The sequence below is a fragment of the Brachyhypopomus gauderio genome, chromosome 15 (genome assembly GCF_052324685.1).
Source record: "Brachyhypopomus gauderio isolate BG-103 chromosome 15, BGAUD_0.2, whole genome shotgun sequence".
In the NCBI taxonomy this organism is placed as follows: Eukaryota; Metazoa; Chordata; class Actinopteri; order Gymnotiformes; family Hypopomidae; genus Brachyhypopomus; species Brachyhypopomus gauderio.
In genome coordinates, this window is record NC_135225.1 from 3,946,095 (window position 1) to 3,961,759 (window position 15,665).

At 42.9% G+C, this 15,665-nt stretch overlaps 2 protein-coding genes across 7 annotated transcripts; one reads left to right on the plus strand and one right to left on the minus strand.

The window, feature by feature from the left end:
* Positions 1–723: 723 nt before the first annotated feature.
* trmt61a (tRNA methyltransferase 61A) lies at positions 724–8,461 on the minus strand. 4 transcript variants are annotated; one of them, XM_076974544.1, is made up of 4 exons: positions 7,939–8,079; positions 5,855–6,228; positions 3,277–3,543; positions 724–1,295 (listed from the first exon to the last, which is right to left on the minus strand). In XM_076974544.1, exons 2-4 carry the CDS (start codon positions 6,183–6,185, stop codon positions 970–972), a joined length of 924 nt encoding a protein of 307 aa, XP_076830659.1. In that variant the 5' UTR covers positions 6,186–6,228; positions 7,939–8,079; the 3' UTR covers positions 724–969. The 4 variants fall into 4 exon arrangements, with proteins under 4 accessions (XP_076830659.1, XP_076830661.1, XP_076830660.1 ...); XM_076974546.1 differs by lacking the exon at positions 7,939–8,079 and adding an exon at positions 7,121–7,284; XM_076974545.1 differs by lacking the exon at positions 7,939–8,079 and adding an exon at positions 6,474–6,518.
* Positions 6,586–15,633, plus strand: ckba (creatine kinase, brain a). 3 transcript variants are annotated; one of them, XM_076974542.1, is made up of 9 exons: positions 9,405–9,528; positions 9,650–9,676; positions 10,375–10,577; positions 11,361–11,515; positions 11,640–11,772; positions 12,507–12,678; positions 14,816–14,939; positions 15,045–15,234; positions 15,359–15,633. In XM_076974542.1, exons 3-9 carry the CDS (start codon positions 10,385–10,387, stop codon positions 15,535–15,537), a joined length of 1,146 nt encoding a protein of 381 aa, XP_076830657.1. In that variant the 5' UTR covers positions 9,405–9,528; positions 9,650–9,676; positions 10,375–10,384; the 3' UTR covers positions 15,538–15,633. The 3 variants fall into 3 exon arrangements, with proteins under 3 accessions (XP_076830655.1, XP_076830656.1, XP_076830657.1); XM_076974540.1 differs by lacking the exons at positions 9,405–9,528; positions 9,650–9,676 and adding an exon at positions 6,586–6,742; XM_076974541.1 differs by lacking the exon at positions 9,650–9,676 and having other exon boundaries at positions 9,370–9,528.
* Positions 15,634–15,665: the final 32 nt, after the last annotated feature.

A 15,665-nucleotide genomic window follows, 5' to 3' on the forward strand; every position in this document is an offset into this window, starting at 1 on the left:
TCAACTCATCACCCCATCAACTCATCACCCCATCACCCAATCACTCATCCCACTCCTGCATCACACACATCACCCTTGTAGTCGTGTTGTAGTCTCTGCGTAACAATTGCTATTTATGGGGGGAAAAGAGGAATTTTCCCACCCATTATCCATGTATGATAAAGATCCTATAAATGAGCTTTTGAATACAGAATAAACTTTTAAAGAAACACTGCAAATGAAGTCAGAATTTCTTTTAGATTTTATGTTGTTTGGGTGTCCTACAAGTCAAACATCTCAGAAATGAAACCATGAGAAACACAAGCACATTCAGAAAGAGGCAGAGAACTTTTAAGTACATGCATAAGCAATGCAGCCTGCAAACGGTATCCGAGCCACTCAGGATCAGAGCAGACAGAACGTTACCTTTTATGGTGCCTGAACCTGACCAGATTCACCAATCACCCCAATATAAAGGGGAGGTTGACTCGCAGCAAGACGTTCAGGATTTAGTTCAAACACCACCTCCACCACCCACCCCAAATTCTGATTTTGTTTGGTTCCATGTTTGATTTGTTGACCGTTGTGTCATATGGTTCATATATGGATTATGTAAACTGACCTTGAGAATGAGAAATACAGCATATAAATTAAAGACTCATCTGTGGTTGTGTAGGCTTGTGAGACCTGAGGCACTAAAGTGATGGAACGAACAATCAAATCATGACAAGACAGATGTTTCTTTTATTTTCAGTTTATTGCAATAATGTACTAATAAAGCTAAGGCACTGCCATTTTTGAGAGAAATAAAGACATGATAAAGGATGACAAACCAAAAAAAGTTGGTTTAGGTTGCCAGGTCTGATTACTTACACCTCCTCAGCTTCAAAAATGATAGATGACCACACACAGGCAGCAGACGTTTCAGGCAGGAGTGTTTACATGGAGTCTGCAAGAACACAGCTTAACAACCGACCCGCCCAGCGTTCTCTAGTCTCGTGGTTTGCTAGCGAAGGTGAGATACCCCGTATGTCCGGCCATCTCACGGGGGGGCGTGGCGGTTCGGCAGATTACGGAAGGGTAGCTGGCATTTGCGGAAGCTGGAGCTTCTGAAGGGGGGTCGATCATCATCTTGGCACAGTCCAACCCCCCCTCCTCCGAGCCGAAGTCTGGTAAGGGCAACGTGACGGAGCGGACGTCATGCGTCCTCTGCAGAACCTCCAGCGTGCAGATCTCCTGGAAGCCCTTATCCAACAGAGCCTCACACGTCCTCTGAACCTGCTCTATGCATGGAGAAAATGAACACAGACGTCCTCCTGCACGGACAGAAGAGGTGGACAGAAACAGAGACCATTTTCAAGGACTATTTTCCAGTTGAGAAAATAAACTTTAGGAGTCAAAGTGGAGGGAGTGGTCTGGTACATTAAACAGAGGACATCTTCACTACCACGACTCTTGGCTCATGCACACTGGCCTCAATCGAATTTAAATGACAAAGATTAAAGGAAGTTGCGGTTGCAGCTCCGCCCAAAACTTGTTTAGAATCACAAGTGTCTTAAAAGACAGCACTAGAAGGGCCAGATTTACATTTGTAGTTATGATCAGAATACGGAGTCCAAGTGGTTCCGTCCAAGAGGATTACTGGAAATCCCCCCCCCCCCCCCCCCCCCGATTAATATTTAATTATCTCAAAAAGTAAAAAAAAAATTTGTATACAATCTTGTGCTTATTTCCATGGAGACCTGATTTGTCGATGTGACCTTTGGGGGTTGCATAGTGTGAGTGAACCTTTACACAATCAGTAAACTGCGCAAGAGTTCAACATACAGAGTGAGAGGGTCCCACTCACTAGGGACCTACTCACTAGGGACCTAGTCTGCTGTGCAACACATGCCACTTTACATTCTGGAGGAGCAGTTCAGGGGACACAGTTCATGTGCCTCATGACAATACTGACGGGGACACACGTATGGACGTGCGCTGCCGTTGGGGAAGATTCCAGATAAGCTCTCAAAACTGTTAGAGGAGTCAAGAAACTTGAGAGCAGGAGAGAGAAGGGGTCAAAGTATGCACCAATAAACCTTCCACTAACAAATAAGGCAATTCCCCACACACGCACTAATAAACACAGTAAGGGTTTCCTGGCAACCGGTCGTAACAGGTTCCCCCGCTGCAGAGCCCGAGAGACAGGGAAGTCCACCTCCACGCTCTGCAGCGGGGGAAGGAGAGTGGGCCACAGGCCAGACAGCGAGGGGAACCACAGAGGGAGAGGAAAAAATGAAACTGTTGCATTAACCCTGCTTTAGATAACCAAGAACATGTGACCTCCATTGCTCTATACAACAGCCCTCTTGATGGTGTGTAATCAAGACAGTGAACAATAGAGGGGGAGGAGAGGGAGAGAGAGAGAGAGAGAGAGAGAGAGAGAGAGCGCAATCTTGACTGCAGCAAGACTGTTCTGTGCCTACAAGTTCCTGTTCATGCTGGACCTTGTGCAGTTTCATAGCCTGCCCCTTTATGGTCAAAAAGCTGTTCTTCATAAACGTGTTCGAAAGTGTGCCATGTGCGTCCAAACAGAGGTCTAAACTGCTGCACAGACAATACAACAATTCAGACTAACAGTTACAAAGAAGGATTCAATCTATAACGCATAATTTTTTAATCACATCAGTGCTGAGAGGATAGGAAACCCATAGAAGCTTTAACTAATGACCCTTGTTTCCCCAGCAATGTTTCAGCTCAACAACTAGGAGCAACACACAAGCTTGCTTGGCCCCAGCCTGCCCACAGACGAGCCCAGACCTGTCCACTGGGCACGGGGTCACTCAGGGCTACATGCACGGGTCATCTCCTCTGTGACCTGTTCATCCATGGCCAACCAAACAGAACCTGGAGTGCCGTTACCAGAGACTGACATGTCACTAAACAAAAGACCATGTACCAACCATGTACTTAAATCATGAGAATGTCAATTTCATAGTAAACTGACTTCAGTAGACCATACTAAAGCCACTGTCTAGGAGGTCATGTCAAGTTAAAGGCATGCCCATGTGCGTCTTCTATTAAAACCTAATTTTACAAGGAAATCCCTGAGCAATCTCTACAAGATGAGTGCGCACTCTGGTAAAGGTGAAGATGTATAGTATAAAATAACAAAAATGGTCCATATTGTCATAAGCAAACACATGTTTTCCATATGCACCAATCTGGGAGGGGGGGTTTTGGCACATTAAGCTACAGGGCCCCTACGTGAATGTGCACGCTTCCTTTCTCATAAACAAACATGTGCACCCTTACCCTTGCGTTTGAACGCTCGCTTGGCATGCGAGATGGCTTCCCATGGTGAGGGGATGTCCAGGAAGACTGCGTCGGCCACGCCCACCACCCCAAAGCCCTCTTTGCACACGTCCTGATTTCGGACCGTTACCATATGTGCCACCTTGTGGTCTCTGAACTCCTGGGCAGCTTTCTCCGCACGCTGGGCGTGGAACTCCACCGTGTGCAGGTGCCCGCTGGGCGCAATGGTGCGGAGAATAGCGTGAGACAGGGAGCCACTACCAGTGCCTATCCATCCACACGCAAAGAAAACATCAGACAAAACAGGTTACACATCTGAAAAGGGTCATGGCACGAATCAACAAGCAACAGTTATGAAACATACACAAGAATAGAAAATAATTGTGATTATAAACAAATTAGCCAAATGAATAAAAAAAACTGAGAATGTTAATCATGTTCAATAAGAAATTACATTACAGGAGGTGGTTTCTTAATTTAAGGTTTGCACATTTCTTAAAGGTCACCGTTACAGTGGGTAGGACCTGCGTCCTGACCCCACCTTAGAGAATAGAAGCTGGGACACGAGAAGACGGTCCTGAGTAATAGCAATAAACTGAATCTGAATCAGTTACGCGCCAGTCAAAAATAATCATGTAAACCAGCCTGCTTCAGTACATTCAGTACATGGTTATTGGCAAGATACTTTTGAAAGACTATTGTGCCATCTAAGCTGAGACTGAATCTTATGTCTATTACAAGTCACACACCACACCAGGAACACACGAGGACCTTTGATCCAGTGGTGGTGTTAACTCCACAAGGTGACTCTCCTAAAACGTCCTAGTGCTATGCTTGCATGGCCAGAACACATGAAATCCTTGATAAGTATTGTACGTTTACTCAGCTAGCTCACAAAGTCACTTTGAGGAGTCAGTTACACATTGGTAAGCATCCTTATCTGTAAAAAGCCAGCAATGTCGCAGGTCTGTGCTCCAAACCAAACAAGACCGTACCTGATACAATTGATCAAATGTTTGAAGACTGGGACCAACTGATTAAACAAGTGGAGTAATTTATGCTCCTGCTCTACAACAAAAATGAAATCTGCAGACACACCAGCTACAGAGAACAACACCAATCCCTGGTTTCACAGAACATGACCATTTCCAGGCACAAGGAGTTCACATGAGAAACTACATTTTTACACCTTTAAAGAACTAGAACTAGCTTGTATTTCATCACAGCAACATCATAACACATTGACAAGACAAACCTTCCTGATAAATGGAAAGCAATATTAAATGTTTCATACTTCATCTTAAAGAACTATAGAAGAACAGACTAGCGCAGAAGAACTGTCAGATATATGTTAAGGCCCACATCATTCTCCTTTGTAAATCTGTGCACCAGATTTAGATTACATTTACAGTATATTCATCACCATGCGTGTTCCCTGGAAACTGAACCAAAACGAGTCTCACTAACACCTTCCTCAACCTGCTGGACCAGGTGAGCTGCAGGAGTCTATATGCTAGTCATCAGTAGCAGGGTGGGCTACAGCACCAGGAAGCATGAAGCTGTTTTTACACTACCAATTCACTGGTCAGTGGATTACACTACCATTCACTGGTCAGTGGATTACACTCCAATATCTTGGTGCTCATACAGGCACTATAACGTCTATATTAACCTCTCAATGTCATCACCTCTCATTAAAGGAACAGGAAGATTTAGAAGATAATGAAGATGCCCTACAATAAGGACACATCACTTTCAACAGGAACCAAGTTAATCGGGAAAAAAAATTGAGATATGAAATACAGATTCTTTATACAACTATATAATTCATTTTATGAAACAATGTAATGGCTTCAAAAAATAAAGACCTAGATTAGATTGAGACTGTTCTCCTAAAACATCACCAGAACATGAGACTGTGGTAGCCATTAGGCAAATCACATACACCTATCAGAATCATAAGACATTTAGCCATCAATGACATCAGTGACAGAAGAGTAGGTTTGATGATAGAAATGACCATCTAGGACCATTTTACTTGGTAATTATCCAGTTTGAGTAGCTATTTAGTAGCTACAGTTGATCACAGTTGATTCTGCTGTTCCTCTGGATTCTGAAGGAGAATCTGAATTGGAGAATCCTCATGAGTAGGCTTGTGTATGTGCAGTTGCTTCCAGTTTGCACCATTATATTCAGCATTGCTAAATAGTACAGACAGTATGCTGCAAATTTAGCATGCGCACTGGAATACTTTGGATGACACCATGACTGTGGACATCCGACCAGTGAGGACGGATGAGCCAACTGAATTCGTTTTTGCAGCTCGTTTTATCATTCTTCTGTTTTTCCTCACATTTTGTTCATTCCTTGTGTGGCTGATTAGGTTGTGTTTTTGTATAACCTGTATTTCCAGGAACATTGGTGCCTGGAAACTTAATTCAGGAATCAAAACATACAAATCAGACTTATACTCAATTCATACCTTGTTCAATAACACAGTGCAAAGAAATTATAAGGAAAAGGTTCACAAACTATCCATAATGCATTATCAAAATCAAGAGTGTTTTAGGCATCTCACCTGATTCACACACAATGGATCCTGGCTTCAAGTCCAGCATCAATGTAATGTTGGCAATGTCGGTAGTGTACAGGATCTGTGTTCGGTGTGGCAGACTGACCGTCCACAGTTCTGGAGTGGGGTGCAATACATACACCCATCCTCCCTTACTACAGGTCACCTTAGAACCAAATTTCTGTCCAATTAAGTCACTGGAGTGACGAATAGCTCCATACCGTGTCTGGGTTTGAGCACCAGATTCAACCTTGATGGGCATCATGGAATCATGACCAGTGAAGATAATGACCACATCTCCTTCCTGAATGAATTCTGAATACTCCACAAAACTCATTGGACTGTTGTCATCAGCTCGAGCAGACAGAGAAAAGGGTTCACTGTTGAGAAAAAAAACGTTTGTGTGACTAAAGACTGGTGAATATCTTTATGGGGAAAAAGGTTAATATTCATGGAGTAAAACACACACACACACACACACACACACACACACACACACACACACACACACACACACACACACACACACACACACACACACACGACTCAATATAGCCTTAGAGCTATCCATGACCATAGTACACAAAGTTTATAACAATGTACGAGTCAATTTTGCACAGCATACAAAGCCAGTTTTGTACAATGTTTTCGTGTTATAGCAGTATGGCTGTTTATTCCATTTCCACACAACGCGTCCCAACGTAACGCGCACGTGACCCTGTTATTCGAACGTAAACGTTCTCCGCGTTCCAAACCGTTAACGGCCGTTTTTTTGTTTTCTTTCAAAATAGCCAAACACAATAACTAGCACCAACTACAACAGCTAGCACCACACATCCACTGTCCAATATTGTTACACGAATTCATCACGGGGCCAAGACAAATGGACAACCTGTAAGTTTATATTTAGCTAACGTGTTATAAATATACACTTTTGTAATTAATTGGCTTGAGCGCGGTTACTGGAGCTAGCACATGTAGCTAATGTTAGCTTCAATTTAATGACGTTAGCTAACTTGGCTACTTAAGTCTGTCAACATTAGTCTAACGGTACTTAACCCGACATGTTTAACCTAACTATGGCTAGCTAACGTAACTAACCTAACCCGTCTAACTTAACTGGTCCATTTATAACCAACTATAGCTATAATAATGAGTTCTTTTATACCCAGCTATGAGATGATTAGCTCTAATAACGTGAGTGACCTATCTTGATAAGGTTATCCGGCTAACGGTGTGTGTTTAGCTAGCACCAGTGGTGGGTTAGCTGACCCAGTGAACCGTGTGTCCTGTCAGTTGTTGTAGCTCTTCCCGCTTTTACTCGTTATATAGTCCGCTGTGTGTTTAACAGGGTACCCGAGTAGGCGTGATATCACCTCATTTGAGACTCTCAGGTTAGCTAACATTACCCAAATCACATCAAGCTAACGCTAGCTCGCTAAACACAGTCTTGAGACGTGATCGCCATTGCTAAACACACAACTGATATTATGTCTAATTAGCCAATATGCGTTAGGAGATAAGTTAGCTAACGTTAATATTACATTATTTTATAACAGCTAATTAACCTAATTTAGCTGAGCTAACCGATCGCCATAAATCACACTGATAATGAAATACCACATGCTATCAAGTCGCCAAACGTGTAATTAGCTCAAACTAGAGCTCGTCTTCCACTGGACTCAGAGCTGGTCATCTCCAACTTAGTCCAATAATTATTCATCTTCTTTGGAGAAGAACTCTACTAAATCTAAACTACACACAACTATTATGTTATTTTATTTATTCTGTAAATAACTTTGAATTGCATGTATGTATTAATTATAAAGAGTATTAAAACCTGGCTGTTAGCAACTGGCCACTGAAGCCAGACGTTAGTATAGATTTAGGGGTTAATATCTCATCAACCACCCAGTGCCTTAGCTTACGGATCTGTCTAGTCAACTAGTCTAATGTAACTGCACCATTACAAATATTTTGACACTTTTGTTTCGATTGTCGACTATGTTAAATCTATAGCAAATCCACAGCATGTAGTTAGCTAGTTAACTAAGGACAACTCTTAAAAGTATGGTTTGTGTAATATTTACCCATCGCAAGCTATCAAACATATCGACAACCAGCAAGCCAAATGAAGACCCCATGAACTAGTTAACTAACTAGGTTATCTCATTTACTTCAGCGACCAAGGTGGCCGTGGTAGCTTTTAGCTAGTGTCATTTAACGGTAGCGAGCTGCTCGCGTTAGTCTACGTTACAATTCTACGTATATGGGCAGTTATTTGGCTGGCTGTATGTGTAACTACGACAAATCTCACCTTTTGTCAGATGTTTTAAGTAGCAGTCGCTCCGACAGGAACACGTGTTTCACTGTATAATACACATGTATGCTAGCTGGCTACAGACATGTAGCAAGTCTACATGAAACGTGGACTAACTCTTTCTGTTACCGTTTAAGGAAAATAGTTTCATACAGCCTCGTCGTTTAATTGAAAACACGTAACACTCATATATATGTATTTCTAGTACAGGATAGTAAATGTGAGGGAACACTGGCGCTGAAGAAACGTGTTTGAACCGAGCCGCTGGCGCAGGAAGATGACGTAATCGCGCCTCTTCGTGGTACAAGGTTGTAGCTAGTGATGGGAATTTCGGCTCTTTTTAGGGAGCCGGATCTTTTGGCTCAGCTCCTCATAAAGAGTCGGCTCTTTCTGCTCCCAAATGGCTCCTTATTTGAGGGGGTGGCGAACGTAATTTGTTGGAGGGGGCGGCGAACGTACTTTGTTGAGGGGGGGGGGGCATGAGGGGGCGGCGAACGTACTTTGTTGACCGGGGGGTCTTAGAGGGGAACCGGCTCGTCGTTCACTTAAAAGAGCCGGCTCTTTGAACCGGTTTGTTCGCGACCGACACATCACTAGTTGTAGCGAATATTCACTGTTGGAAAGGACGGAGACGTAGATCGTTAATGATGATTTCGTATATAACTTATTATATGCGCAGTTTCAGTGCTTTTATTTGACCCTGTTACTAATCGTAGTATATGTTGATGACAGTGCTCCTCACAGACCCTTTTACACTGCAGTGAACGTGTACAGACTACGTGTCCTGCGTCCATCCTCCCACATGCTGGACTCACTACAACAAACCCAGTTAAAGTTCGGGCTTCAGTATGTGACGGTGGTATTAACCAAGGATGGACACACACGGTACAATTAATGACCTGTTTGAAGACCCAGACCAACCGACTAAACGTTTGGAATTAGGTGTGCTTATGCAATAAAATATGCGTTTAAATGGCCATTTGATCCGTGTTGTTTGTGAGATTGATGTAAATATGCTGTGTGAACACGTCTATGGAGGAACAGTGGACACAGAGCCGGTGTCTGTGTAATATAATGTAATACAGGCTCCAGTATGATGTGTTAGCCGCGTCTCACGTTACAGTAAACGGTGTACTGGTCCACGTCCAGTTCTCCCAGTACAATGAATGGACCACAAATAGGAGCCAATAGGAGCCGCTCGCGCGCGCTATAAAGCACACGTCCCGTCACGCGCCGATAACGGAGAGAGAAATAACGGGAGTGTGTGTGTTCCTCAACGGGAGAGTAACGTAACGGGAGTGTGTGTTCTTCAACGTGTGGGACCTTTACCTCACCCTCTTCCACTAATACACGCTCACAGGTAAGATTGAACTTTTACCGGACTGAAAAAAATGCATCAGGCGCCACAAATCTGCAGATTATTTTTTTAAACGGATTGATGGAGCTACATATTAGTTTATATTTCTCAATTGAACCGACAGACTTGGTTCTGGTGTCAACGTGTTGTGGTGAGTGAATCTTTTAATCTGAGCCCACACTGGAACTTCACTTCTGTATCAAACATCGGCGTTGGGTCGTTGGTTTTTACTAAATCTAATTTCCGACTCTCTTAACGTCAACAGAAAGTTTAAGCGCTGATTTAATACTTTCTAAAATGTTGTAGCCTTGTTACAATCGGAAAACGGTATTAACTAATAGTAAAAACTGACGGGGTATTAAAAACAAACCGTTCTCTTATAATACAAATCAATTGTACACGGCTGTCTTTGTAGAATAACATTTTATTACTCTGACTTCCAAGATAAATTCACTTCAATGGCACATAACTGCTCCACGTTTTCATTGAATGTTTCCAGCCTACTGTACTTGAACATTGTTTCCCTGTTTTACGAACAAATATTAGTTCTCAACAAAACCAAGTGGTTGTCTGGAATACCTGGTGCTCGACCTTAAACCGAACTGACCGGCATCAGCTGTAACTACTCTTAACTAACCGTATCTACCCTTAACTACCCTTATATACCCTAACTACCCTTAACTAGCCGTATCTACCCTTATATACCCTAACTACCCTTATTTACTCTTATTTACCCATACCCTTAACTAACCGTATCTACCCTTAACTAACCTTATTTAACCATACCTACCCTTATCTACCCTTAACTAACCGTATCTATCCTTTACTGTCCCGTCCCCGCCGCCCCAGGACACCAGCGATGCCTTTCGGAAACACGCACAACCAGGTGAAGATGAAGTACTCGTGCCAGGCGGAGTACCCCGACCTCACCAAGCACAACAACCACATGGCCAAGATCATTTCTCCTGCCATGTACGAGCGGCTGCGCTGCAAACAGACTCCCAGCGGATTTACCTTGGATGATGTGATTCAGACCGGGGTAGATAACCCAGGTAAAGTCGCCCAAGCAGCTTTCATTTGTAATCCCACATCCATCTGTTCTTCATTTCAACATGGGAATAAACACATGGCGTCGTATACAGCAGCTTTGCTTTATTAAACGGTCGTAAATCTACTTGTTCCCAGCAACATTTTGTAGAAATAAAACGAGTGTTATTTGATTTTGGTCCAAACTTCAGAACGCTTTACATAATTCTGTGCTGTTCTGTGACCGTGCTGAATTCTAGTTTCCATGTACAGAGGAGAATACCAAATGACTAATAACAAAGCTATGCCTGTCCAGAAGGCAAAGCATATTGCTAGGAGGAACTCGCCTGATACATTAATAACAACTATATGTCCAAGGTTCTGACAGAAGATGTACCAGAGGCTCTGCAAACGCACCACGCCCAACGCCTTCACTGTAGATAAAGTCATTCAGACTGGCATAGATAATCCTGGTAAAAGAGCAGTCAGGGGCCAACTAGTCTATATTTACCTTTGGCATCATCTGACTCCCAGTTGATACAAGTCAGAGTCCTTATGTATATTTATGTTTTCTCAAATTTATTGAACATTTATTTACAAGAAGCATTTTCCAACATGCATTGTCACACAGCAGCTTTGCAAATGTCCAGTTCAAGATCCCTGATGAGCAAGTCAGTGAGACTAGAAAGCCAAATTAAATCTGGACCAAATTAGTCATTAGTTTTGTTCATTCTATATTAACATAGTCTTGCCTTGTACATTGAAGATTGACTTGTAAGACCGTACGTTTGCATGTGTGTGTAACCTAGGCCACCCTTTCATTATGACTGTGGGCTGTGTGGCTGGAGACGAGGAGACTTACGAGGTGTTTAAAGATCTGTTGGACCCTGTGATTCAGGACAGACATGGAGGATATAAGCCCACAGACAAACATAAAACTGACCTGAACCCCGCCAACCTCAAGGTATACTTGGATATGTTCTACAATATACATAGCACAACTCTGAGTTTACCCTAGCCATGTTTCTGATGGTTCTTTCATTGTAAAGGAAAAGTGCCTTGTATGGTGTTTACCATTTTCATCGTAGGGTGGGGATGATCTGGATCCTAAATACGTGTTAAGCTCGCGTGTGCGAACTGGCAGGAGCATTCGTGGGTTTTGTCTGCCACCACACTGCAGTCGTGGAGAGAGGAGAGCCATTGAAAAACTCTCTGTGGAAGGTATGCTTGGGTTGTAAACTACAGCTGCTCGCCTGTACCAAGCCAGACATGGATACATGGCTCTCTCTAGTGGTGATAAAATTTAGTAAAAATTTTACAAGGCTATCATTGATTCAAAAGGCTAGACTAAGTGTCAGGGTTTATGCTTATTATTAACATGGCATTTTATGTCATACATAGTTTACTTGTTCAGTTGGTAATTTGGAGGAAATGACCACTGTAGGGACAACCTGTTGACCTGCTGATGGGCACATGACTGTGTTCCTATGTCCGTACAATTAAAAGCACAAACAAGTAGTTTAGGCCTTTTAAAATTCTACTGCATTTATAGGTGGCAGAAACAAAACTCTGCTTTTGTATGGCATGTTTTACTTGTGGTTTGTTCTAAGATTATTTACTGAGTCTTCATTTAGTCTGTTAATGATCACTGCTCTTGTTACCGGCCTTTAATCAGGATGAATGTTGTAGTGCAGCGCTCTGATTGCAGAGTGAACGTTATTTAACTATAGTGGAACATTTCCTGACCTGGTCGTCACTTCACTTGTAGAATTACTTGTAGAACGTTCTCACTGAACGGCGAAGTGCATCATGATGATGGACAGTTCATATTTCAAAGTATAAATATAATTCAACATCTCAGGATCCTCAGTGTCTCAGGATAAAAATAAACTAAGATGGATTCTGAAATATTGTTGTATATGAAATTGAACTCCTGTTGTGTCTGAAATGTCTAGCTTTGAGTGCCCTTAGTGGAGATCTGAACGGGAAGTACTACGCTCTGAAGAACATGACTGAAGCAGAGCAGCAGCAGCTCATTGATGACCACTTCCTGTTTGACAAGCCCGTGTCTCCGCTGCTTCTAGCCTCGGGGATGGCCCGTGACTGGCCTGACGCCAGGGGCATTTGGTAAGTGTACCGGAGAACCCCTAGCACTCTTCATACCATTTTGTATTTGTGATGTCTTATAGAATAGGATGCACAGTCAAATACAGTAATTTTAAAATCCTCATAGGGCCTGATTACACCTTGTATTAACATGTCACACGTTTGGACAATTTGACTGGAATGCCTTTACATTTCTCACTATAATGCATCCCTTCTGTGACCCAAAACACATCAATACATACATAATTTCCATGTTACATCCTGCTCTGTACATGGTTTCTCATCTACTGTCACACTGTTAAAAATTGGAAGAAGGCATTTAAAACAGGCAGTTAATTATCAGTGAGCAGGGTTACAACTGTCATAATGTCTGAAGTGGTGAGCACTCTGCTGTCCAGAGGTCTTTTTGGGCAGGAGAGACGTGTCAGCATTTAGCAGGCATACACTATATTGCCAAAATTATCAGAATCAGGTGTTGCGATCACTTCCATGGACACAGGTGTATAAAATTAAGCACCTAGACATGCAAGGCATTACAAATATTTGTGAAAGAATGGAAGTGTTTGTGGCTGAGTCGCTGTCATTCCCAAAGTTGTAGACCACATAAACTGATGGAACAGGGTCAACAGATGCGGAAGTACATAGTGCGAAGAGTCAATCACTACAGACTTCATGTGGCCTTCAGATTATGTCAAGAACAGTGCGCAGAGAGCTTCATGGAATGGGTTTCCATGGTCCAGCAGCTGCATCTAAGTCATACATCATAAAGCACTCTGCCACTGGACCAGGGTACCCGCGGGTCTTAAAGTCTTAAAATGTCTTAAATTTAGTTTTCCATATTCAAGGCCTAAAAATGTCTGGAATTTTATGAGGGGAGGCATTAAATTATTATAAGTGTGAGTTGTTCAGTTGGTCTGGCGCGATGTGAACTTTGCCGAATCTAGCGCTAATGCAGAAAATAACCGCTCCAGGGTCCTAGTGCTAGATTTCTAGCGTTGGAGTATACGGCCTCAACAACGTCAACAATTCTCGTTCGCCACCCCACGTCTAATGGATGAGTCTGGGTTTGGGGTTTGCCAGGAGAATGGTACTTGTCTGACTGCATTGTACCAAGTGTAAAGTTTGGTGGAGGGGGGATTATGGTGTGGGGTTGTTTTTCAGGAGCTGGGCTTGGCCCCTTAGTTCCAGTGAAAGGAACTCTGAATGCTTCAGCATACCAAGACATTTTGGACAATTCCATGCTTCCAACTTTGTGGGAACAGTTTGGAGCTGACCCCTTCCTCTTCCAACATGACTGCACCAGTGCACAAAACAAGGTCTATAAAGACATGGATGGTAGAGTCTGGTGTGGATGAACTTAACTGGCCTGACCTCAACCCGATAGAACACCTTTTGGATGAATAGGGTGAAGACTGAGAGCTAGGCCTTCTCATCCAACATCGTTATGTGACCTCACAAATGTGCTTCTGGAAGAATGGTCAAAAATCCCCATTAACACACTCCTAAACCTTGTGGACAGCCTTCCCAGAAGAGTTGAAGCTATTCTAGCTGCAAAGGGTGGACCAACGTCATATTGAACCCTATGGATTAGGAATGGGATGTCACTTAAGCTCATATGTAAGTCAAGGAAGTGCATATATAATATAGGGCAATATAGTGCATTTCCAATTACATAAATAGTGATGATCTCTGAAAATGGTTTGATATTTACAATTCGATCACAGTGCATTCTGGGAGTGTTTACACCTGGCTTGTCATGTGACCAAAAGAAATCCAAATGTGATCCGATCAAACATTCATGTTAATGCAAAGGTGTAAACACCCTGACACGGGCTGACAGACCCGACACCTGCATGTTTAAATCAGAGAACTTAAAATCCTGTTGAGCCAAAGTATGTGTTGTATGATTGTTTGGCCAGTAGCCCAGAGTTGTGGTAGCAGACTTTAAAGACTGTGGCATTTCTTAGCTCTACCCTTCCAAATTGAAGGTTATTCATGGTGACCTGGAGTACTGTGATTTAGCATTAGAGGAATGGTCGTGTGACCTCTTGAAACTTACCACAAGCACAAGTCTTTTCTCCCAGATGTAACAACTTGCACCATTCTTTGTAGAGTCCCAGTAATATATTTCATGGTCTCACCTCTTGACGTTTGTCAGGCACAATGACAACAAGACTTTCCTGGTGTGGGTGAACGAGGAGGACCACCTGCGTGTCATCTCAATGCAGAAAGGTGGAAACATGAAGGAGGTCTTCAATCGCTTCTGCACAGGCCTGACCAAGGTAATGCACCCCTCACCCCTCCAGAGAGGCTATTTTACATGATTATTAGCTAGCTGTGATGTACTGTAGACACTTTACTGTTTAATGACATGCTTATGCTTTCAGATTGAGGAGCTGTTCAAGAAAAAGGGGCATGAATTCATGTGGAATGAGCACCTGGGATACATCCTCACCTGCCCATCTAATCTGGGTACAGGCCTGCGCGCTGGAGTGCACGTCAAGCTTCCTAATATGAGCAAACACAGCAAGTTTGAGGAGGTACTCAAGAGACTACGACTGCAGAAACGCGGAACAGGTAAAACAAAACACCAACGTGTCACGCTTACCTTAACATAACATCCATTACCTTAACATAAATAACTGTTTCCATGGGTAGGTTGTTAATAGTAATAGCGAGAGTGATGGCTGTCTGTTATCAGGTGGTGTGGACACTGCTGCTGTGGGTGGTGTGTTTGACATCTCTAATGCTGACCGGCTGGGCTTCTCCGAGGTGGAGTTGGTTCAGATGGTGGTTGATGGAGTCAAGCTCCTTGTGGAAATGGAAAAACGACTGGAAAATACCCAGTCAATTGAAGATCTTATCCCTGCCCAAAAGTGAGGCTGGCTGAAACACTCCTCTACCTCACCCTCCCAAAATACTGGTTTATTATCCCCATGCCACATCACAATCCTGCAAAATAAACAAAAGATTGAATGTTGTGTCTCCAGTAACGCATATTCTATTTA